The sequence below is a fragment of the Physeter macrocephalus genome, unplaced genomic scaffold, assembly GCF_002837175.3.
Source record: "Physeter macrocephalus isolate SW-GA unplaced genomic scaffold, ASM283717v5 random_732, whole genome shotgun sequence".
Lineage (NCBI taxonomy): Eukaryota > Metazoa > Chordata > Mammalia > Artiodactyla > Physeteridae > Physeter > Physeter macrocephalus.
The window spans coordinates 25,948-50,000 of NW_021145907.1; the positions used below are offsets into that span (position 1 = coordinate 25,948).

The 24,053-nt window shown below is 50.2% G+C and overlaps 2 protein-coding genes and 1 non-coding gene across 9 annotated transcripts in view; 2 read left to right on the plus strand and 1 right to left on the minus strand.

The window, feature by feature from the left end:
* CDIP1 (cell death inducing p53 target 1) overlaps nt 1-10,508 on the plus strand; it is a 24,816-nt gene extending 14,308 nt beyond the window's left edge. For 3 of the 6 annotated variants that reach the window (XM_055083196.1, XM_055083193.1, XM_055083195.1), the window contains 5 exons: nt 6,387-6,470; nt 7,051-7,156; nt 7,289-7,444; nt 8,185-8,458; nt 8,580-10,508. In XM_055083196.1, coding sequence (XP_054939171.1) covers nt 7,072-7,156; nt 7,289-7,444; nt 8,185-8,458; nt 8,580-8,691 — 627 coding nt within the window. In that variant the 5' untranslated portion in view covers nt 6,387-6,470; nt 7,051-7,071 and the 3' untranslated portion in view covers nt 8,692-10,508. The remainder of the gene's footprint in view (nt 1-6,386; nt 6,471-7,050; nt 7,157-7,288; nt 7,445-8,184; nt 8,459-8,579) is intronic. The other 3 variants (XM_055083197.1, XM_055083194.1, XM_007126513.4) reach the window with 1 other exon arrangement.
* A 219-nt stretch (nt 10,509-10,727) lies between these two features.
* HMOX2 (heme oxygenase 2) lies at nt 10,728-22,155 on the minus strand. 2 transcript variants are annotated; one of them, XM_028485942.2, is made up of 6 exons: nt 21,992-22,155; nt 15,588-15,714; nt 13,560-13,677; nt 12,700-13,191; nt 11,634-11,760; nt 10,728-11,544 (listed from the first exon to the last, which is right to left on the minus strand). In XM_028485942.2, exons 2-6 carry the CDS (start codon nt 15,671-15,673, stop codon nt 11,417-11,419), a joined length of 951 nt encoding a protein of 316 aa, XP_028341743.1. In that variant the 5' UTR covers nt 15,674-15,714; nt 21,992-22,155; the 3' UTR covers nt 10,728-11,416. The 2 variants fall into 2 exon arrangements, with proteins under 2 accessions (XP_028341743.1, XP_028341744.1); XM_028485943.2 differs by lacking the exon at nt 21,992-22,155 and adding an exon at nt 20,747-20,839.
* Nucleotides 22,156-22,510: 355 nt separating this feature from the next.
* On the plus strand, nt 22,511-22,617 carry LOC112064861 (U6 spliceosomal RNA). Its single transcript, XR_002891715.1, has one exon. It is a non-coding gene; the product is annotated as a U6 spliceosomal RNA (small nuclear RNA).
* The last annotated feature ends 1,436 nt before the right edge of the window (nt 22,618-24,053 follow it).

Sequence of the window (24,053 nt, forward strand, 5' to 3'; positions counted from 1 at the left end):
TATATGTACCACATCTTCTTTATCCATTCATCTGTTGATGGACATTTAGGTTGTTTCCATGTCTTGGCTGTTGTGAATAGTGCTATGAACATAGGCGTGTATGTATTGTTTTGAATTATAGTTTTGTCCGGATATATACCCAGGAATGGGATTGCTGGATCATATGGCAGCTCTATTTTTTGTTTTTTGAGGAACCTCCGTATTATTTTCCATAGTGGCTGCACCAATTTACATTCCCACCAGCAGTGTAGGAGGGCTCCCTTTTCTCCACACCCTCTCCAGCATTTGTTATTTGTAGACTTTTTAACGATAAGCCAGACTTTTAAAGGGTTTGCAAAAATGTAAAACAATGTCCATCTTCTTATTAAATTTGTTTTGGAAAGTAGTTATTTTAAAATTTTATTTATGTTAACATGTAATGAGTTAATCTTTTAAATGAATAAATACTTTTAACAATTCCTTATTTTTTATTTCTAGTAAGGTAAGTATTGATATATATAACTCACACAAACAGTCTTTTTGGAGTCCTCAATAATTGAGTGTAAAGGGGTTCTGAGACCAAAAAGTTTGAGAACCACTGCTCTAGCAGACCCTGGGGGAAAACTGATGTCAGAAAGTCCTCCTTCTGGGTGCATCCTCTCCCTTCATCTCTGTCTCGTTTTTCTCCACACCCTCTCCAGCATTTGTTATTTGTAGACTTTTTAACGATAAGCCAGACTTTTAAAGGGTTTGCAAAAATGTAAAACAATGTCCATCTTCTTATTAAATTTGTTTTGGAAAGTAGTTATTTTAAAATTTTATTTATGTTAACATGTAATGAGTTAATCTTTTAAATGAATAAATACTTTTAACAATTCCTTATTTTTTATTTCTAGTAAGGTAAGTATTGATATATATAACTCACACAAACAGTCTTTTTGGAGTCCTCAATAATTGAGTGTAAAGGGGTTCTGAGACCAAAAAGTTTGAGAACCACTGCTCTAGCAGACCCTGGGGGAAAACTGATGTCAGAAAGTCCTCCTTCTGGGTGCATCCTCTCCCTTCATCTCTGTCTCGTCCCCCACATCTGTCCTCAGTCCTCCAGGAACCTGCACTCATGTACAGATGTGTCTCAGCTCCAAACTGCCCTCCCTGCCCTCCCAGTCCTCCTCCAGAAGGCAGTGTGGGTGTGTTTCCTCAGCAGAGACTGTCTGGGGTGGGGGGACCAGGGGCATGGTTGGCACCTCCATGGTGGTGTGCAGGACAGTTTAGACTGCAGAATGGAGTTTGCAGCAGCGGCTGAGCCAGTGAGGGGTGTATCCTGCTGGCCCGGGCCCAGGCCCTCCCAGCTCCCCTGGGGAGCTACCTGGGCCACCTCAGGCTGCTGCCAGTTGGCCGGGCTCTGGCCCTGGATCAGCACTCTCCACAGGGCACAGTGAGTAGCTGGGAGCAGAGCAGAATGCCAGAGCCGTTTCCCAGGGCCGGGAGGTCTTGTACTTTTAACTCCACTCGGGGACATGGGGAGACCTGGCTTTGCAGAAAGTGCCCAGCCCTGTGTCCTACCCCAGAGGCCCCAGTGCCTGCTGCTCTGGGGAAGGTGAGATGAGATTGCAGCAGGGAGTGGGTCCAAAGACAGACAGACAGACATGGAGACAGGCTTCATCTCACTTTCGGGTAACCGGAATAATTCCCTCCTACATAAGAGTACAGGGGGTGCTAGGCTGTGTTGGTTGTGGGGGCAGAGGCCAGATGTGGCTTTTAAGTGGCCCCATTCCATCCCCTGGTGGAACAGGGTGCAGGCCCTCCCTCTCCTCTCTCCCATGTAGGGGATGATGGTCCCAGAGCTTCTGGACACCCCCTTGTCCCTTGGTCCGTCCTCGGCTCCTGAGGAAGCTGTGGGCTCACAGTGTGGATCAGAGTCCCAACAGCACCTTCTCAGCTTGCCAGCCACGCACCCCACGCTGCCTCCCCGCCCTGGCCATAGTCAGGACATTCCTTTCAGGCTAGGCCTCAACCTGAAAATGCAGTGGAGGGGACACTGATCTTCTTTGTCAGTTCCATCTTCGGGGCCCCGTGACAGGTGCCCCAGGAATCCAGCCTCTGCCCTGCACACATTTCCAGCTCCTGCTTAGTTCCAGCCCATACTTCAGCTTTTCGAAAGTGCTGTTTCCAAAGGCCGGTGGCTTCTAAAGTAGGAGCTGTCAGGGCTGGGGCAGCGGCACTTCGCTTTCATCCAGGGTGAAGTGGAAATTCCCCAGCATCCCCAAAACTGCCTGAAATCAGGTAAGCAGGAATTTAAGCCTCCTTAAAGAGGAAATCCATGAAACCTGTGGCAGAGTAGAGTCAGCTCGCAGGTCCTGGGCGCCCTGCTCTGCACCTTACACCCATGTGCTGCTGGGGTCAGCGCCTTGGCTGGCCAGCTGCTGAGCGGTCAGCTGGATCTCTAGCTCTCTTCTCAGAGAATCTGTATTTTATCAGTACTATGACTGGGTAATACCTCTGCATCCACCAAGTCCAGAGGGCATAAAGGGGTGTGCTGTGTAAGGTCCTCTGGGCCCCCTGGGACCTCCTGTTTGGTTTATGATAGACTCGTGATGGCTTTCAGACAACTCTGTTTCTTCACAGTCTGTAGCTACAATATCTAAACAGGAGGCTGAGAGGCCTGTCTCGGGGTTCAGGGGCTGCACGTTGGCTTCATTGAGCTCCCAGGACCATGGGCCTCCCTCTCCTCTGTTGGGAACTGCGGCCCTTCCTGAGCCTCTTTTAACAGACGCTCCAGCATCTACCCAGCAGTGAAGTTGCTGGGGCTGTGATATCAGATTCCACCCTTGCACTTGTAGCTTAACTTGAGCACTGTGTGTTTTTATTGGAAAACTGTTCTGCTTTTAGACATGTGCCTTTTTTTTTTAAGATTATTGCATTCTTGAGGTTTTTGATTACACCTTGGACAATGCAGTTTTGTGGGAACACACACATTTGATTTTATATTGGGAGGCACTAGGGGAACTGGGGTTTGAATTCCTGAAATCTTCATGAGCCATTTTTCAGAAACCTCTCTTTCGTATTGGAGGGGCCTGCCCCCCAGTCTCTGCCACAGTTCAGGAAGGCAGCTGCAGTGTGAGTGTGGGTGTGAAGGGGAGGGGAGGAGACAGGAGCAGCTGGGCCGTGGTGCAGTCAGGGCCTGGAGTGGAATGAGTGTCCTGCAGCAGTGCCTGCTCTAGGTTCTGCTGGACACCAGGGGAGGCCTCTGCCCTGTGTGCAGGGCTTATGTCATCATTATGATGGTGGGATTCCAGAGTGAATTCTTGAGCTCTAGGAGATGATGGAATTAGATCCAGAGATTTTGGTGACAAGGCAGGCCACGCCTGCATCCTCAGAAGTGTGTGTGTGTGTGCCTGCTCCCCAGACATGGAGGGGCTAGTTCCTCCCTCTTAAACCCAAAGGTGCTCAAGCGCCTTGCCAAGCACAGTGCAGCTCTTCCCGGCCTGCTCAACGACCCAGGACCCGCCAGTTTCCTGGTGAGCCACCCCCAGAGACATCCCTGATGGGCAGAGCATGGCAGTTTGCAGCAGGTGCCAGCCCGGGTTCTAACAGGCTCAGCACATTAGAGTTTTCTGCAGACTCAAGTCAAGCCCCTTAAGGAAAGCTGCCTTTTTCTCCCATCGGGGTGGCTGTGGCCACTGACAGTGGCCTGGGCAAGGGCCCTCAGGCCCAGCATGCACAGCCAGTGCCCCTGGACAGGGACTTTCTGTGATGTCCTCTAGAGGCTCTGCTGTTTACTGTTCTTGACCCTGTGCTATGAGGAGTCACCTGCAGGTGGGGGTGGAAGAGTCACGCCAGGGTCCTAGGCTTGGCTCAGCCTCTAATAAGCCATGGGACCTCAGACAGGTCCTGTCTTTCCTTGGCCTCCATGTTTTCAAAGGATAATTATAAGCAGCAACTCACAAGAGCTGGCATATAATTGATAAGCACTTGGGAAGATGTCCTCCCTCTTAGTGATCAAAGAAGTAAACATAACTGTCATCTTAACATTACAAATCATGATAACAGTAGTATTCAGAGTTTGCACTGTAAATCAGCAGCATCCTTCACAGAAGGCATAAAATGTCCATACCCTTTGACCTAATAATCTCACTTCTGACAGGTTTAGCTCAAGGAAATAATCCAAGAAAGGGAAAGAGCATTAGGCAAAGGTGTTCCAGTTTTTTATGAAAGTAATAAGGAGCATTCTAAATGCTTTAATAGGGATTGGTCATGTAAACAGTGATGGGCCCATTTTTTGAAATATTAAAATCTGTGGTCATGGAGTCTTGCAAGATGGAGGAAATATATGTGACACAATGTTAAAAGGATTTAAAACTTTGTCACAATGGCAACTATATAAAAATATAGGTGCCTATACATACAGACTGGCAAGGACATGCAGAGACTGGCTGCATTAGGGTGATAAGGTTAGGCAATTTTGTTTTCTTTGTTTAATAGGTTTTATTGACATACAATAATCCACATACCATACGATTTCCCCATTTAAAGTGTGCAATTCAGGGACTTCCCTGGCGGTCCAGTGATTAAGACTCCGTGCTTCCAATGCAGGGGGCACAGGTTCAATTCCTGGTCAGGGAGCTAAGATTCCACATGCCACAGGGCGCAGCCAAAAAATTAAAATATTTTAAATAATTGTGTGCAATTCAGTGGTTTTTAGTATATTCACAGAATTGTGCAACCATCATTACAGTCAGTTTTACAACATTTTCATCATCCCTAAAGGAACTCCGTAATTGCCGTTCTATGGCCAGCCCCCCAAACCCCTGGAAACCATGAATCTGCTTTCTGCCCCTATGGATTTACCTGTTCCAGACATTTCATATGGAATCATATAATATGTGGTCCTTTGTGTCTGGCTTCTTTCACTGAGCATAATGTTTTCAAGGGTCATCCAGGTTGTAGCTGTGTCAGTACTTCATCCCTTTTCATGGCTGAATAATATTCCACTGTATGGAAATATATATATCCAGTTTGTTTATCCATTTATCAGTTGATGGACATTTGAGTTGTTTACACTTTTTAGCTATTATGAATAATTCTATCAACATTCTTGTACAAGTTTTTGTATGGACATGAGTTTTCAATTCTTTTGGGTGTATACCTAGGAGCAGAATTGCTGGGTCATGTGGTAACTCTATTTTAACCTTTTGAAGAACTGCCAGACTGTTTTCCAGAGCGGCTACACCAGCAATGTGGGGGGTTCCAGTTTCTCTACACGATACTTGTTATTGTCCTTTTCATTTTAGCCATCCTAGTGGGTAGGAAATGGTACCTTGTAGTTTTGATTTGCATTTTCCTTTTGGCTAACAATGTTCAGGTTCTTTTCATGTGCTTATTGGGCATTTGTTTTTCTTTGGAGAAATGTATGTTCAGATCCTTTTGCCCATTAAAAAAAATTGGGTTATCTTTTTTGTTAATGAATTAGAAGAGTTCTTTATATATTCTAAATGGTACAGGTCCCTGATAAGATACATGATTTGTAAAAATTTTCCTCCACTGTGTGGGTTGTCTTCCCACTTTCTTGATGGTATCCTTAGAAGCACAAGTTTTAAATTTTGAGAAAATCGATTTATCTTTTTTCACTTTTGTTGCTTGGACTCAGTTCCTCTGGCCCTGCCACTGATTTGTTAAATTTAATATTTAAACTTACTGACTCCAGGCTCCCTCTCCCCTGGCAGGATTGTTTGGGGCCCTCCATCCCCACATCGTTCTGAACTTAACACTGATGGGCTCTAGGAGGGAGCTACACTAGGAGACTTGCTTTCACTGTATATATTTTTTATACTGTTTAGCTTTTTTTTCTAGTTCATACTATATCAGTTTAAAAAAATGAGTCTCACTTTAAAATGCTACTAATTTTTAGCCTTTTATGCTGCTGAATAGAGTGAAGGAAGTGTCTTACTAAAGGACACAGAATTCAGACTCAGGGGCGGGAAGATGGCCTGCTTCCCCTGCTTCTCCCTCAGTACCCAGCAGCAGGTGCTCAGTGGACCTTGTGAAGGAAATGACCAACGCTACCTCCTTCCTTCTCGCCCCATCCACTCCCCGACCAAAACAGCGCTGCTCCTGTGGGGAGAAGCCCTTGGTTCTCATTCCTTCCCACAGGGCATGTGGACGTGGGGGTACTGTTCTGGGCCTGGTGGGGAGTGGACAGAGGACTGGCCGTGGCCCTGAGGAGACAGCAGCTGTGGGGAAGGGAAGAGGGGGCTGAGGAGTGGGTAGGGACACAGGACGGTGCTGAGCTGGGCAGCGGGGGAGACACCAGACATACAGTGCCGAGGGAGTGTGGCTGCGTGGGGCCAGGTGCCCAGGGCAGCCCTGCCCCGCTGCTGAGGGCGCTACCTGTTCTCCCCCTGAAACAGCTCCCCAGAACCCTGTGTGTATGCCCAGGCCGGCAGTAGAAGGAGCCTCACCTGCCTGTCTCCTCTGAGTACCTGGGATTGGAGGTAAAAACTCTCCCAGACCCCCTCCCACAAGCAGGCCACAGTGCCCTGGCGTGGAGGCCAGCCTGGTGCTCCCTAAGTTGGAGGGGAGGAGAGGACCAGTGACCAGACTGCCCTGTGAGAAGCCCTAGATTAGGTTCCTGAGCTGCTGGGTTCTGTCCCCTTCCCAGGGCCACCCCACCCTCTGGCTTTCACAAAGGAAGCGTGGGTGACCCCTGAAGCTGGTAGTTTCTGGAGGTTGGAGGATGGTGGCTCTGGGGTGGGTTACCTCAGCAATGGTGGGGCGTCTCCAGGTCCTACAGGGAGCCCAGTCTGCTCTCTCGAAGGAATTGATCCCAGCCCATCACAAGCGTGGAGATTTATGGGGAGGGGAGTGAAAGGTGACCTGAGCCCCGGGTCAGGGGACACCTGCAGGAGGAGCCACAGGAGGCCCTGAGTGCTCGGGCTCAGCAGGGGTGGCTCTGATGACCACCACACACCTTGTGCTGCAGACCCTCATCACAGACCAGTGCCTGACTGGCAGTGGGGGGCTGGGGGGGGGTGTGGGCTGGGAGCATACTTTGCATCTCGGTTTGTTCTCCAGGGTCCAGGAGAAGCAGCAAAGATGTCGAATGAGCCGCCCCCTCCTTACCCTGGGGGCCCCACAGCCCCCCTTCTGGAGGAGAAAAGTGGAGCTCCGCCCACCCCAGGTAGGGTTCAGCGCTTGATTGCTGTCTCCTGCTCTTTCCAGCTGCTAGGAGCTGGTGCCTGGAGCAGCCCTCCACCGATGGCTGGAGCCCTCTGAGCTTCCTCTCCCCGCCTCTCTGTCTCTCTCTGTCCAGGCCGCACCTCCCCAGCTGTGATGCAGCCCCCACCGGGCATGTCACTGCCCCCTGCAGACATTGGCCCCCCACCCTATGAGCCGCCGGGTCACCCAATGCCCCAGCCTGGCTTCATCCCCCCACATGTGAATGTAGACAGCACCTACATGCCTCCAGGTAAGCTGGAAAGGAATCCGCTTAGCCCAGCACCCAGCATGTCACCTGGGTTGCCAGCCAGCCTTTGCCGCGGGCGGGTAGTCTGTCTGTGTGGGTGTTTAAGGGTGGGGGTCCGATCGTGGGTCTGGACCGTGGACATGGGAAGGTGCCCTAGAACACGGTACAGGTTCTGTGGGCCAGAGGTGTCCCGGGCCCTGCCAGGGCAGGGCTGGCTCCTGGAGGTGCTGCCAGGAACCTGAGTCCATGGTGGAGGCCTGGGATCCTGCTCACCCAGCAGCTCTTCAGAGAGACTACACAGGCTGGAGAAGGGCCCTGGTCAGGTGGGCTGGCCCCTGGCACCACAGTGCAAGACCTGATGCTGGTGGGGAGGAGAGGCTGGTGAGAGACAAGGCTTTCCCTCCTGTGGTCAAGGTTCTTGAGCACAGCTCAATCCCCTGTGTATCAGAGGCAAGGGAGCCAATGCATCAAGCTAAGACTGAGGAGAGGAGAGGTTAGACCTTGTTCCCAGCTCTCTGCCCTGTCTGGCTGGGCCAAGTAGCTTCTCTGTCTTCGTCCCCATGGGACAGGGACCAGGAAAGGCTGGGAGAATGTGGATGGTTACTTTGGCCCAGGGCCTGGTCCCCAAGGCTTCACCCCATGTCCTTGGGTGCTGGGGACCTCAGGGCTTTGTGATCACCTCTCACGTGGGGCAGGTGGCAAGGCAGTGATCTGTCTTTGCTCCATCTTCCGTGTCATTCCAGGTTTCTACCCTCCTCCAGGCCCCCATCCACCCATGGGCTACTACCCACCAGGGCCCTACCCGCCAGGGCCTTACCCTGGCCCTGGGGGCCATACAGCCACGGTCCTGGTCCCTTCAGGGGCTGCCACCACAGTGACAGTGCTGCAGGGAGAGATCTTTGAGGGTGCGCCCGTGCAGACGGTGTGTCCCCACTGCCAGCAGGCCATCACCACCAAGATCTCCTACGAGATTGGCCTGATGAACTTCGTGCTGGGCTTCTTCTGCTGCTTCATGGGGTAGGTGGTATGGCGCTTGCTGGGTGGGGAGGCTGAGCCCACCCACCGCCGCACTGGAGTAGGCCCCGGCCCTCGGCGCCTTTTCTTCAGGCCTCCCTGTCTCTGCCCGTCTCCGATTCAGGTGTGACCTGGGCTGCTGCTTGATCCCCTGCCTCATCAATGACTTCAAGGATGTGACGCACACATGCCCCAGCTGTAAAGCCTACATCTACACGTACAAGCGCCTCTGCTAACGGAGCCGGGACTGGACTCCCCACTGTCAGTCTGGCCCCCTGTGCTTTGCTCCCCACGCTCAGTGGCTCGCTTCCACGCTCCCACTTGGGGGTGGAAGCCGTTCCACCAGTCCGTCCCCTGGAAGTCTTGTCCTCTTCGCCTTGCCCTTCCCTGAGCATCTGACTCTTTTGGCAAAAATTCTGTTGGATTTTAGGCCAAGGGTCAGCAAGTGGCAGGGGGATGGCACTGAGCTTGTGTGCTGCTGGTTTGCTTGGTGTTGGTGATCAGAAAGATAAGCAGGGAATGATCTCACATGGTCTCCCTGCTGGGGTCTCTTCCTCCATTTCTGAACCAGGTACAGGTTCGGTCCTGGGTCTTCCTGGGACCAAAAGCAGCCAGAGCAGTGGCTGGTTCCCTAGACCTGGGGCCTGCAGTGGGGCCTAGCCTGTAGCCACAGTCATTTCTGATCGGCTGGGCTGAGAGTGGGGGATGGACCCAGGCAGGCCTGAGTTTGTTTCTGGAGTGCTAGAGGCAGGTATGACGGTCAGAAGGAATGACTCTGGCCCTCAGAACTCAGGAACTCTTAACAAACAGTGCCCAGAAGCCACCTGGGGTAATGGCACATTGGCACACCTGCAGGCCATGGGGTAAGAGATTGGGCCCTAGCTTGCCAAGAAGGGACTCTCCTCTGGCCCCTGCCCAGCTCCCTTTCCAGCCACACCTCTGTGAACCCCGGTCTTTGCTAGGGCCAGAAGGAATGCCCAGGAGCCTAGCCCATCTGTCTATACTGTGTCCTTGCTGCATGTGGGCACAGCCTCTGTGGGGTGTGTCCCAGCTGGGACTAGAGGTGACGAGAGGAGGGGCCTTTCTTGCAGGCACACTCAGATCTGCAGTGCACTCTCCACGGATCCTCTTCCCAGTAAGCACTGCGCCCTTTGCCCTGGCTGGCTTGCTGTCACCTGTCACTGTGCTCGCTCCAACAGCGGGCACTGCAGCAGGAGCAGCTGCAGCACTGGACAGGGGACAGGCTGGGGACGAGAAAGGAGCAGCCATAAGTGGCACAAGTGCCCTGGTGGACACCAGCCCTGCCCTGGGCCTGAGCCCACACTGTCCATTTCCTGAATGGTTTGTCTGTGAACTTGCTCACGTGGACCGCTGTATCCTGCTGCCGCCCCTCTCCTGGTCTCGCACTGCCACTGCATGGCCTCCTGTCACTGTGAATCGTGGCCGGTCTCAGTTTATAGTTTCTCATTAAATTGGCCCTTTCACTCCCCTGCCCGAGGCCTCTGCTCTCTTTCCTGGCTTCCTTCTTTTGCGAGGGAAAGAGGGTGGGGGGTTGAGTCCTCAGGGTGTCGGTGCTTATGCCAAACCGACTATCCAGGGACGACACTGCTATCTCAGTAGCTAATTAAACCTGCCAGAGCCCAGCGTGGACGAGCCCTAGGATTCCAGCTGTGACTGCGCCAGGAAGTTGGCTTCATGGCTCTGTCAGGCCACCTTACTGGTAACATGTAACCTGCCTCCACACCACGCATCCTCCCCACGGGGTCTGCAATCTGGAGACCCCCAGCTAGATCTCAGGGTCATCCCACCCTGCAGGGAGGTACCCTCACTCCCTTAAGCAAGACAGAGCCACTGGGGTTGAGGCTACTGGGGGTGGGCAGGCAGCTGGGCCCGCAGGTTCTGGCCGGCTCTGCCCCTGCCCCTCATCTGACTTGTGAAGGCAAGTGGGCTCAGTCAGTTATTGAAAAAAGTGTCCCCACCATTGAACCCTTTTCTTAGTAAAACTTTCACAGATCCTCAATATATAAAACCGGTAATAAATTCCTATTAAAATAAATACTTCATTTCTATTGCTCTTTTATCTTAGTTATTAAAAAAAAAATTCAAAAAGTAGGAAAACTCCAAAGCACTCAGAATTAGAAAACCACGGGACCACATGGACTTTAAGGGTCTTTGTGAGATGATCACAGTGACTCTGCCCTGGAGAGATGCGCTGCTGGAACGTGACCAGCAGTATTGGGAGCACGTGAGGGGCTGCCAGGGGCCATCGAGAAGGATGACATCACACCAGGAAGGAGGGAGGCAGCTGTCAAGAGTCCATTTTATTGAGTGCAGTAGCATTTCCACAGGTCAGAGGAGACAGGCCACGGGCAAACAGACCCCACTCAGGTTTCTGCTTGAGAGGCATGAGGACTGGCTACCCAGGACAGAGCTCCCAGGGCCTCTGAGGCAGGGTGTGAGCCTGGCTTCTGCCCCCTTCCTGGCCCCCGCCCCCAGGAGAGGTCCTACAGAAAAGCAGCCACAACTAGGGAGCCCCCCCCAACCCCAGGGCTATGGGAGCCTGAACTTGCTAGCTACTCCACTCCCAGCAGGGGAAAGATACCCACCTAAATGCCGACATGATGAGGAAGAGCAGAGGGAAAGAGCCTTGGGGTCAGAGGTGTGGGTGCCCCAGCAGCAGAGCTGGTTCCAGAGGCCCAGGCTGGCCCGCTGAGCTGTGCTGGCTGCTCCTGCTGCCATGGCCTGGGGACTGCAGGGAGGGTGGGCCTGCACCCAGGTCAGCATTTGGCCCACAGATGGGATGCTGACAGGCAAAGGCTTTAGCATCTGGCTTTTATTGGTTGCTTGTTTTCTCAAGCCCAGCATTAAAAAAAAGTCACCTGAGGTGGTAGTTTGGTCATGGGTGGAGGTGAGGGTGGGCCAGTGGTCAGGAGGAGGGCGCCAGCGTGGGCGGTGGGTCCTTCACATGTAGTACCAGGCCAAGAGGCCGGCAGCCAGGGCCACGCTGGCGGCCAGGATGAACTGGAGGCTGGGCTTGCTCAGTACAGCCAGGACTGTTCGGAAGGGGCAGCTGCTGCCCTCCAGGGCACCTGCATGGCAGCACCAACAAGGGACATGGCATCAGCGGGGGACACAGACACAACCACCCTGGGGGGAGCTCAGGACACATGAGACCTACCTTTGTCTTGTTTAGCAGTGTAGTAGGGGCATTTCTGCACATCTCCTTTCCCATCGTGCACAGGGAGCCCGTCCTCCAGGGTCTCTTTGGCCAGCAAGGAGCCAGCCTGGTCCAGTTCACTGAATATCTGCAGGTGCAGAGGATCGACAGCCATCACTGGACTGTGTATCCCCTGTTTTCAAAGAAAAATCTCTCTCCCCTGGACACGGAGCTGGAGCAGGCAAGGCTTGCTCAGGAGTGCAGAGCGGCAGCCCCATCCTGTGCCCCACTGCCGAGCTCTGGGAGGTGTGGCTGCACCTGTGCTGCCCAGACTGACAGCCCGCAACTGAAAATACCAGGGGACAGATGGGAGGAGAAAGCAAAAGCGCTGCCCCAAGACACTGTGTGAGCACTGGTACTTCCCTATTTCCAGCCGCTGGGTATTTTTAGCAAGAAACAACAGAAAAGGAGGAACATGGGAGAATGAGGCCCTGACAGGACTGACCTAGGCTGAGTGGCCCTCAGAGGCCTGCTGAGATCAGACTAGAGGGCTGCCAGGCCTGTGGTCAGGCTGGCGCTTCACCACCTCCCGTGGCAACTTTCCTGGTGCTGAGGGCTGGGCCTGGGCTCTGGACACAGAATCAGCCTCCCCACACTTGGGCCCATCTAACAGCTACTTGTAAACTGAGTCATTCTCACTCTCCTTGGTTCTCTCCCTGAACTTATCAAGTAGGACTTTTCATAGCAATCCTTGCTAAAAAGGGGGAAACCCATTCCTTAAGACCAGGATCCTGGGGTGAGAGGGAGGGAGATGGCTCTCTCCTTCCCAACCCCTCAGTGTGCTGGTGCCTCTCCTTCCCAAAACACAACACACAGGCTATCAAACAAGGCAGAGCCATGACTGGGTTCGTGCTCTCTGGCCTGTTTGGTCCCTTGACTTTCTCTCGGGCAGCCTGTAGCTCCTGTCCTAGTGTACTGATGCCCATTTGGACAGCTCCTCTGTCCTAATGCACTGATGTCCATTCAGGCAGACCCAGGGCGGCCCCCCGCGGTCAGAGGCCCCTTCCCGCCTGACCCCTGGCAGTACCTGCATGTTGTACTCGAAGGCCTTGTTGGCCTCCTCCACGATCTTCTCTTTGGTCTTCAGGTTCAGGTCCAGGGCATTCATCCTGGCCCGGTAGAACTGCTTGAACTGCTGTGCATTGTCCACATTCTCAAACAGGTAGAACTGGGTCCCTTCCCCTGTGCTGGGGAGTTTCAGGGCCCGCTGGGCCACCTTCTTCAGCACCTGACCCCCTGAGAGGTCCCCCATGTAGCGGGTGTAGGCGTGGGCCACCAGCAGCTCTGGTTCATTCTGCCCCACGTAGTGGATCCGCTGCACGTACTTTCCAGTGGCCTCGGAGCACTGCAGCTGCTCCTCCCAGTCCTCACCATAGAAATACTCCATGTCCTTGATCAGCGCCGCCTTCCGGTGCAGCTCCGTGGGGAAGTACAAGGGGGCAAAGGCTGGGTGGTCCTTATTCCGGTCCATCTCCTCCTCAAGTGCCGAGTATGTGAAGTACAGTGCAGTGGTGGCCAGCTGCCGAGGGCGATGGGGAGACCATGGGAAAGGGAGACCCTGGCCGGCAACTCCCGAGCCCACTGCCCACACTTCTGAGCAGCTGTAGACAAAAGCTCAAGTAGCACCCCCCTCCATTCCCCAAAGGCCTACTTTTATACAGTGAATTATTTCACGTGCACAGGAAGCTTTTGTTTCTTAAAGGAATGACACGGTGAATTCTTTGGAACATGGATCACTTCCTTTACATCACTATGTTATTCACTTAAGACATGAAACCACAGCCTGATGCTGAGAAAGCACAGAGTATGGAGAAAGGCTCTCCAGGGGGGCTTCCTCATGGGACTAAGGCCCCCAGCCCGACCCAGTCCATGACCTAGGGCACAAACCTTAAACAGCTCCTTCCTGATGTTGCCTTTCAAGAAGTCCTTGACAAACTGGGTGTTTTCTGCCCGGTCATGTGCTTCCTTGGTCCCTTCCTTCAGGAGCTCGGAGAGGTCCGCCATCCTATGGAGAGAGCAGGGGTGTGTGAATTAGCCCTTCCCAGCTCTAGGCTGACCACTTGCTGAGCTAGAGGCAGAGGCTGCTCAGAAACTCGATTCCAGCCTCTTACCAAGAAGCACACGGCAGGCAGACGTGAGTCTGGTCCAAGGACTTGGGAGACACTCTGGATGACTGTGACCTACTCCTCCACAGTGTCCGTGTCTCTCTGAACCACCCAAATGAATGATGCTTTGCTTCTGTGGCCCCCTAGTGCCCGAACAAACACACACCTCTAATCCTACCACAGCGTGTGCTGGTTTCAGGGAACAGACAACCTTTGGGAATGTCTCTCCCGGAATCCACACCACTGAGAAGAACTGACCATGCATCTCCTGGGGTGTCCCTGCTGCTTTCCTCCCACCTTGGACCCACAGTGTCTTCAGGATTACATGTGGCTGGGTCCAGGAGTAGGAGGATGCAAATGAGATCAAGGCTGGGGAGGTTAGAGCCAGGACCTAGGTTTGTGCTGCTTCACAAAATTATGAAGGATGGAGTGGTGCTGACAGATGCCAGTAGCCAGTAACAGACAAGGTGGAGAACGCGCCGGGTGGGGGCTCACGTGCATCCACACAATCATCTACTAGAGCAACAAAAACTTGACCTCTCGAAGCCCAGCCTCTGTTGGCTTCTTTAGGAGACTGGCTCATATCACTCATGTGCTGACAATAGTTTATTATTAGCAATTATTTCAAGATATAAAAAAAGAACTTTGCTGGAACTCTACTCACTGCTCTGTGGTGACCTAAATGGGAAGGAAATCTAAAAATGAGTGGATATATGTGTATGTATAACTGATTCACTTTACTGTACAGCAGAAACTAACACAATGTTGTAAAGCAACTATACTCCAATTAAATAAAAAAGAACATGTGATATATATATATATATATATATACACACACATACATACACATATATGGAATGGAATATTACTTAGCCACAAAAAATAATGAAATAATAACGCCTTTTGTAGCAACATGGATGGACTTGGAGGGCATTATGCTAAGTGAAATCAGAGAAAGACAAATACTAAATTCCACTTACATGTGGAATCTAAAAAATACAACAAACTAGTGAATATAACAAAAAAGAAAACTCACAGATATAAAGAACAAGCTAGTGGTTACCAGTGGGGAGACTGAAAGGGGGAGGGCAATATAAGGGTAGGGGACTAAGAGGTACAAACTACTATGTATAAAATAAGCTACAAGGATGTATTATTGTACAACTCAGGAAATATAGCCAATATTTTGTAATAACTATAAATGGAGTATAACCTTTAAAAATTGTGAATCACTATACTGTACACCTGTAACTTATATATTATACATCAACCATACTTTGATAAAAAATAAATATTCAGAAAAAAAAGAACTTTGCCAATGACAGGGTTACAAGGAGAGGCTAAGAACAACGAAGAACAGGCCCAGGTAACTAGAGGCTTTGAGTGAACTGGTCCTCCCCAGTAAGGAAAGCCCTGAAGTTAGAGTTGCTCCCACATTCGAGGGGGTGGGAGACACTGGAAAAGGTGCCAGCTTTGCCTCTGATTACCCTTTCTCACCCCAGATGACAAAATGCTTAGAATTTTAAGAAGAAAAAAGGACCAGGAATACCATCAAGTTCCACTACTCAGCATTCCTAGCAGTGCCCGTCCTGCCTCCTCGTATGATGGAGGTGACGGTGAGAAGGAGCGGGCAGAGCGCTGAGCAGCCCAGGGTGCCATATGCTGTCTCTGCAGTGCCAGCCTGGCGTCCGGGGACCACAGCAGCATGACCCTGACCACACCTGGTGCCTCCAGCACCTGAAGCCAGGTGTGCTGGGCATGGCAGGCCCCGGGCCCACCTGACTCAACATGGCCAGGCCCCATCGCTCACCTGGTGTGGTTTTCTTTTTCTGGGGTGCCAGAGCTCTTTTTCTCTGGCTCATCCACCCCCTCTGAGGTCTCCAGTTCCGCTGACATCGTTGCCGGGTGTGGTTCTTGCTGCTCTCACTACTGTGGTCCTGCAGAGACGTGAGGAGTACGTGATGGGGCACCCACAACAGTCACGTCCCCCAAACACCTGCTGGTTCTGCTCTACCCTGAGCAACGTAAGCAAGGAGTCACCCACGTGTCTCAGGAATGTTTTCGTTAAAAATAAAGCTTTGCTGTTACTGGGACTATATCTGCATATGGACAAAATATGGACAGTGGTGACAGCATTGTATTGATGCTGAACTTGCTGTTTTTTATAATTGCATTGTGGTTAGTTAAGAGAACGTCCTTCTTTTAGGAAACACACACTGAGGTATTCAAAAGTAACGGGGCATACTACCTGCAACTTATTGTCAAATGGTTCAGAGACAGAGAAAAATAGCACGCGTGCGCGCGCGCGCACGTGTGTGTGTGTACAGGCACGTACATGGAGGTAGGAGGACACACAAGTAAAGCACATGAGGCAAAATGTTGATGGTAAATCTGGATAAAACGTACACAAGAGTTCTATGTACCATTCTTACAACTTTTCTGTATTTCTGAAATTATAGCAAAATTAAAAGTTATCCAAAGCATAAAATAACAAAGAAAACATCATTTTTAAAAAGAGCAGTGCAGCAGCTCTCAGTGCAGCAGCAAGCTCATCTGAGCCAGCCCAGCCTACCTGTTAAAGGCAGGTGGTCTTGTGAAGAGAAGCACACGAAGTGGAACATCAAGCCAGGCCATTCAGAGCAGCTCTGCTTTAAAGCAGAGCTGCTTGAAAGGCCCCTGACAACCTGCATCAGCTACACTGAGTCACCATGCAAGCAAACTGTCCCCAGCCCACTCCAGACTCTGCCCGGCTGATGGAAATAACAAGTTAGCCAATCGGTGCCTGCTGCTTGCTGCCATGGCTGAGCCTTCATCAGCCAGGGAGATACAGTCCCAGAACACAACAAGCTCACCCTCCACCCTGGCAGTGCAAAGCGGTGGGAGCCTATCTGGGAACTTTCCAGATGAACAGCAGCACAGCTGCACCAACAACTAACAAAGTAATGCAAGACCAGGGCTACAACTCAGGCCAAATCAAGCCAAGAAAAGAAGAGACCTTAACTTTCTACTTCAAGCAGCATCTACTTACTGAGCATTACTGAGTTCTACCCAGAAATAGGTACTTCTTTGTTCAAGGAGAACAAAGAAGTATAAGAAATGGTCTTTGAAAGGTATAATAAAGAAGGCATAAAGGTCCTTGAAAGGTATAAAGAGTAAAAAACAACCTCTAGGGCTTCCCTGGTGGCGCAGTGGTTGAGAGTCCGCCTGCCGATGCAGGGGACACGGGTTCGTGCCCCGGTCCGGGAGGATCCCACATGCCGCGGAGCGGCTGGGCCCGTGAGCCATGGCCGCTGAACCTGCGCGTCCGGAGCCTGTGCTCCGCAACGGGAGAGGCTACAACAGTGAAAGGCCCACGTACCACAAAAAAAAAACAAACAAAAAAACCAAAACAACCTCTATCGCACCCCACAGATACAACCACTGTTAGTATTTTGCTAAATATCCTGAGTTTTCTCTAAATAACATCTTGTTATCTTTGGGGATATTATAAGGCATGGTTTTGCTCAGCAGGATCTTTCTGAACCTTCTCTCACCTTTAGATTTAGTATTTATACAACTGGATTAATGATAGGAAGGATTAAGTGAGAACACAGAAGCACAGTGCCTGCCACTTGGTAAGCACTCAGTAAATATTAGCTATAATGGTTTGTACTTGCCCAAGAACAATTAGAAAATAGCAGAAAGTTCAATAAGCCAGACAAAGCATGGTACCATTTCTATGCACAATCTTTTAAAAAAAAAGGTTCAGTTCATAGAACACAGTGGAATGGGGGCTGCCTGGGAGTGGGGGCAATGAGTAATGGCTGGTTAAAGGGTACAAATTTTCAGTTATAATATGAATAAGGTCTGAGAAGCTAATGAATAGCATGGTGACTATAGCTGATAATAGTGTACTGCAGGGCTTCCCTGGTGGCGCAGTGGTTAAGAATCCGCCTGCCAAAGCAGGGGACACCGGTTAGAGCCCTGGTCTGGGAAGATCCCACATACCACCGAGCAGCTAAGCCCACACGCCACACGAACTGAGCCTGCACTCTAGAGCCCGCGAGCCACAGCTACTGAGCCTGCATGCTACAACTACTGAAGCCTGTGCGCCTAGAGCCCGTGCTCCGCAACAAGAGAAGCCAACACAATGAGAAGCCCGCGCACTGCAACAAAGAGTAGCCCGCACTCGCTGTAACTAGAGAAAGCCCACGCGCAGCAACGAACACCTAACACAGCCAAAAATAAATAAATAAAATAAATAAATTTATTTTTTTTAAAAAAAGGTAAAATGTGAGGTGATGGATGTGTTAACTTAATTGTGGGGATCCTTTCAGGATGTATGCATATACCAAATCATCACGTTGCACACTTTAAACAATTACAATTTTGTCAATTATAACTCAATAAAGCTGAAAAGTAGAAAAGAAATAGCAAAATATAGAAAATGGGACCTTCTTTTGACTCCAAATTAGATACACTCTTCTCTATCAAAGTGCTGGTGACAGTATGGTGCAGACCATCAACAACAGACGGGATCTGGGGTGGGGGAGAGGAAGTGCCTCTAGATCAAGCAACAATATGAACAAAGCTAGAAACTGGACAGTCCACTGAGATGGTGAAAGGCTGCCCAGCTATGTGTCCTCTTTCTGAGTGGTCAAGGTAGACTCTGCCAACTGTGGAATAAGCCCCACATAGCTTCCCCCAGCTTGTTCATACTGACCCAACTTTACAGACTTCTTTTTTGGCCACAATGCGCGGCTTGCGGGATCTTATGGGATCTTAGCTCCCGGGCCAGGGATGGAACCCGGGCCCTCAGCAGTGAAAGTGTGGCATCCTAACCACTGGACCTCCTGGGAATCCCCCAGACTTTTAAGAAAGAACATCTGAGCTCCACTCCCTTAGGGACCCTAAGAGCCACAATTTGTCCCCAGCTGCTCGGCACTCAGACTGCAGAGAGGAGAGGGTGCTGAGATGAGAGTTCTAGGCTTCCTAGAGGAGGGAGGCTGCAGTAAAAGGCCCCAGAGGCTCTAGGCAGGTGCACAGCCACACTGAGGACACTACCCAGGCACCTGAGGACTGCAGCCCCCAAGCTGCTTACAGGAAAAAACTAAAATCAGGCAAAGACAAGAACAAATGCCATTTGGTTGCCTAGGTTACCAACTGCAGTAACTTAGGCAAATTCCTCCACCTGATCATCATGCTGCACAGCAGTGATTGTATGAGCGATTAAATCTGACCATTAACTGTTTTACTTGATAACTGCACATTCTGGGAGGTGTAGTCACTTGAGCAACAAGGCTTCTGCTTCTCTGAAAAACACAGAGGAAGGGAAAGCCAGCTTTCCTCCAGTGCCCGTCTTGGCATTTTTTTTCTCAGCAGCACTTTATTTGTGCCAGTCCTCCCTCAGACACACCCTCTGCCCACCCTCTTCAATCTGGTCCTGCCCAACAGTCCCTAATTCCCTCCTCCCAGCTCTCAGGAGGCCCGACTCTGCCCCCAGGGGCAGGGCCACAGCTGTCTGCTTCACTGCTGTAGCTCCAGAGCCCCCAAAATAACAGGCTCTCCATAAACACATGTTGAACAACAAATCCAAAGGAAAGAAGGTGGGTGTAATGCGTGCCACCAACAGCAGGCATCTGTGGCCTGCAAAGCGCACTCTGCGGTCCACTACTTCAACAGGTTCTAAACTCAAAACACGGTTTAAGGATTTTGCTTTGAATGAAGGACAGATACCAGCTTATTCCATCCCAGCGGCAAGAATACTGAGTCCTTACGCAGGCTAAAAACTCCATCTGGCAGGGAAGGAGAACATTCTCAGGAAGGCTCAGTTAGCATATTCAACCCACACAGGCTCGGTGCCAGGAAGAGGGCTGTGTCCATTCCTGAGGCCTGGCCACTGTTCCTCAAGGGAGTGGCCTGGGGTGCAGCATTCAGGAGCCACCTTGCACATCAGAAACAGAAATCACTTCATTCTCTGAAAAGCTACATGGCCAAACTTGGTCAGGCTGACTTCACTCAAATCCTTTTTTCTTTGTAGGAACCACTGTAATCCCTAGAAAATCAGAGGCCAAATCATAAATATGGAATCTTTCTAGACTTCAACCTCTTGTTATCAGCAAGAAGCTGCCCCAACCCCCCAACAAAAAAAGAAAGATCCCAAAATATTCCACTGTGGGAAATACACTTCAAGAAGTATTAATAGTAATCTGTACCAAAATGATAAGTAGCCATACTATGACATCTGAAAAAAGTCATACAGCCTAACAATACAGGGCAGGGCTACTCAAACAACAGTAAACAATGGAATCCTGGCACCACAGCAACAAGTTGACGGGCTCTACCCCTGCATAAAGAAGTCTACATAAACTTCTTTGTTAAAAAAAGGCCCCCAGACACTGACTACGACTATCTACAACTAAGTATACTGATGGTGACAGGAAGGGAATTTGGAAAACTATGAATACTTGCTATTTGTTGGACTTTTTAGCTAACTGGCTCCTTCTTTCATATAAAGTGGCTCAATTCTCTTGAAAGCGGGGAGGGAAAGGCATGGGAGAAGGGAGAGAGAGAGCAATTGGACCAAGGAAACCAGCTAAGACCCTGTACTGTACCAAGTGGTCACCAGGAAGTCCCCTGGGCCCTTTACTTGGCTCTTACTAATTCTAGAAAGGTCGATCTGCCCTCTCTCTCTCTTTTACTTCCAGAAAACTGTGACTCTCTGTTTATAAAATCTACTTCCACAACTCCATAATTCCTGTACTCCTAGCTGTTGACCTGATCACTACTGGTTTTCACTCCCACACCTGATCTGAGAGAAGCGGCAACAACGTCCTGATCACCAGTGTTCCCTCCTGTGGACCTGGCCCAGCAGATACACAACACTCATTTCAAAGCCTCTGCCCTGGTAAATGACAGGCTCATGACTCTAGGGCTTCTGAAAGAACAGTCATGTTCAAAGACGTTAAATCCTCCTCCATAGAGACTCACGTCAGCAAATCTCAGGTCAGTCAGCCTGGGACACGCTGCCAGACGGAAACTTAATCACCACTCCTTCCCCACCTGGTGATCCCAAAAGGCACAGTGGAGACTTCATCCGTAACAATTCTTTTTTTCATTCCCATTCTTCTTCTTTGCCCTGGAAAACCACAACTGAGGGAAGGGGGCAGATTGCTGAGCTTGGCCAGAACTAGAGAGGAAGGAGTGGGGGAAGGGGGAGGAAAGGCAGGCAACCAGCTCCCTGAAATTAGAACAGTTCTCCTGCCTGACTGGAATTGACAGCGACCAGCTATCAGCTACCTCCAGCTACAGCAACTCACGGGATGCCCACAACATGAGCTAGTGCTGTTTTCCCACATACACAGAGGAGGAAGCAGCCAGAGGGAAGGTGAGCGGCTGCTCCCTCCCTACAGAATGGCTTTCTACTGGGCACCAGAAGTCCCTGCCTGCCTCCTAGAAGGCTTCTGGCGGCTCAGAGTTCACTCCGGTCTAGAAGTGGCGTCACATTTATAAGAGGTGATTATTCTTTAGCTTCCACAAGTGCCATCAGCCTGTTTCCCACCCCATTAAACTAGAAGTATCCTACAAGACAGATCAAGACTCCCTCATACTCTGAGTTTCTCAGAGTCCAATACCACATTCCAAATCATGTACAGCACAGCACCCTGAGGAGTCTCCAACCTGAGCTCTAATTGTTGCCGATGCATGAATGAAATGCCTACTGACAAAGCTAGCTAAATGAAGGGGGCAGGTGAGGGGTGACAATAAAATATGGATTAAATTCTGAAATACCAAGTAAAATAATAAAAAATTTAGTTGGGTACTACGTCTCTGAATTAAATGGTATGAAATCTAGTTTTATTTTTCTTCAAATCTGACTCCTTCCCTCCCTCCTTCCCTCCTTCTCCCCACCTCCACCCCTCTTTCTGGTGGTCTGGTTTTTTCCTAACTAATGACTTGTTTATAATTCCCATGCCGCTGAGCTGGCCAAGGCCATTCTCACCTCACAGGGCCCAGCTGGGTTGTCGCCTTCATTTAGGGGCCAGTGTTGTTTTTTCTGCTGCTCCCCCAGAGTCCTCTCCCAGGGCTCCAGCAGCCCAGGGTCTCCCCCGTAGTCCCTGCCCCGGGCTGCTCTCCCCACATCAGAGGTGGCCACTGACCCTGGTCCCTCTGACAGCACCACTCAGGCCCAGTCCCACATCCTCTCTCCCTTTGCCCAGCAAGGCTGCTCCTCACCTGCGGGCCTGTGAGGGCAGGCGCCTCAGCAGGCTCTGACTCCTTTTCTTAGCCAGTACTCCTGCGTAATGAGGCCTCTGGTTTCTTCTGTCTCAAGGTGCCTCTGGTCATTGGTGCAGCTTTCTTCCCACAGCCCATGGAGATGTATTTGTGTGTTTTCCACTCTTCTGGCTGAACTAATACCTTTCAACTGCATACATCTTTGTCTATGATCTCACCCCACCCACATATTGTGACATTCAGGAGGGTCATAGTTAAAAATGATGCATCACCTCTCACAGAAACCATGTACAATATGTGCCCCATAAATGTTTTCAGATGATAAACACAGAATACAAGAGTCCAAGACACCCCCTTTCCTGGACTACAGGATTTGTTCCTTCTCTACATCCCCTTTTCACCTTTAAGTGAGAATGCCTGTTTCTGTTGAACAATCCCATAATCAGGCCAAGTCCATTCTTAATGGTGCCACACACTCCTATCAGGCAAGCCTCAGCAGATATAAAGAAATGGGTTGTTGTGCTTGCTTCGGCAGCATACATACTAAAATTGGAACGACACTGAGAAGATTAGCATGGCCACTGCGCAAGGATGACATGCAAATTTGTGAAGCATTCCATATTTTTTCCAATAAAGATGTTAAAAAAAAAAGAAAGAAATGGGTTGTTTACCCATCATGCAAGTTCTTTTCTGAATATCTGTCTACACAAAAAGTAAATTCTAACATCCTACTTCTAACCCTATATATGATCTGGGTAACAAACAAGCTAGGGCTACTGTGGAGGGAGAGGGAGCAGGAGGGAGGAAGCCAGCGGGCAGGAAGGTGCATCTCTTCAGAGCTTCCAAATCTCTCCAGCTTTCTCCATTTTTCACCTGTAAAATGCAATGAATATCTGCCCAGCATTCAATAAAAGACTATTACTAGGATCAAATAGGATAATGACCATGAAACCACTTTATAACAGATGTTAATGTTACAAAAGGAATTGAGAATGAACTCAGAACTGTTTACTAGCTGGTCTACCCTAGGAGACACTCCTGGTGAGCTTTTTTCAGACCATGCTAGGACACCAGGAAATTCTCAAAAGGGGGAAGAAGCCCTTTTCCCGGATACAACGTGGAAATAAACTTGCTCTCCTTAGCACTGTTTAAAATCCAGTATTTATAAGCATAAACCCTGCACCAAGGGCCACTTTTGCACCTCAGCTGGCATATGGATGTGAAGAGGAGGTGCAACTTGTTTTCTGTAGCAAACAGCCTTGACTGTCCCTGCGCTGCTCCCAGACCTCAGGGAGGGCTGGAATGATGCAGGGGAGGGGGGAGCTCAGTGGACCTGTCAGTTTACAGGGGCCACTTTGGGGCTCCCATTTACTGTTCTAGATCCAGCTCACCTTCGGGAATGGAAAGGTAGCTGGGCCCTGCACAAAGGGTATGGTCTTTAGAGTTAGAAAGATCTGGGTTGGAGTTCCAATGCTTAGTAGCTCCATGGCTATAGGTAAGTTATAACCTTCTGAAGGCTGAGTTTCATCATCCATAAAACTGGGTAACAAAACTCTCTTTGCTCCACATTCTTGAGTGTGGTGTGAGGACTAAATGAGCTAATGTGTGCACAAGTGCTTCACTTGCTGCTCAAATGCTAATGATCTCTTGAGAAAGTTGTTGGTGAAAATGGGCAGCTGGGTGATTCTGAAACACTGAGGAAGAATGTGAAATTTGGTGAATCCATAGATAATTCTGGGCAGGTCACACCTGAGGACTTCTGACTCAGCCCTCATCCTCTGACAGTGTCAGGAAATGGGAATTCCTGCTCTTTCTGAGGTGAGACCTGTGACCACTGAAGCTAGAAAGTTCACACTGCAGATGCTGCTTGATGCTGGCTAAGCTGGATGTTGGGAGCGGTGCACAGGGTTGACTCAGCTCTTACCCTACAAAGCAGTGATAAGAGAGGCCTCCCAAAACCCTGAGGAAACCACATCATCTAGATCAATACCTTCTGAGTTTGTAGAATAAATGACCTGAGGTCTCTGAACTCTGGTGCTGCCACACCTCAGGAAATTTTACA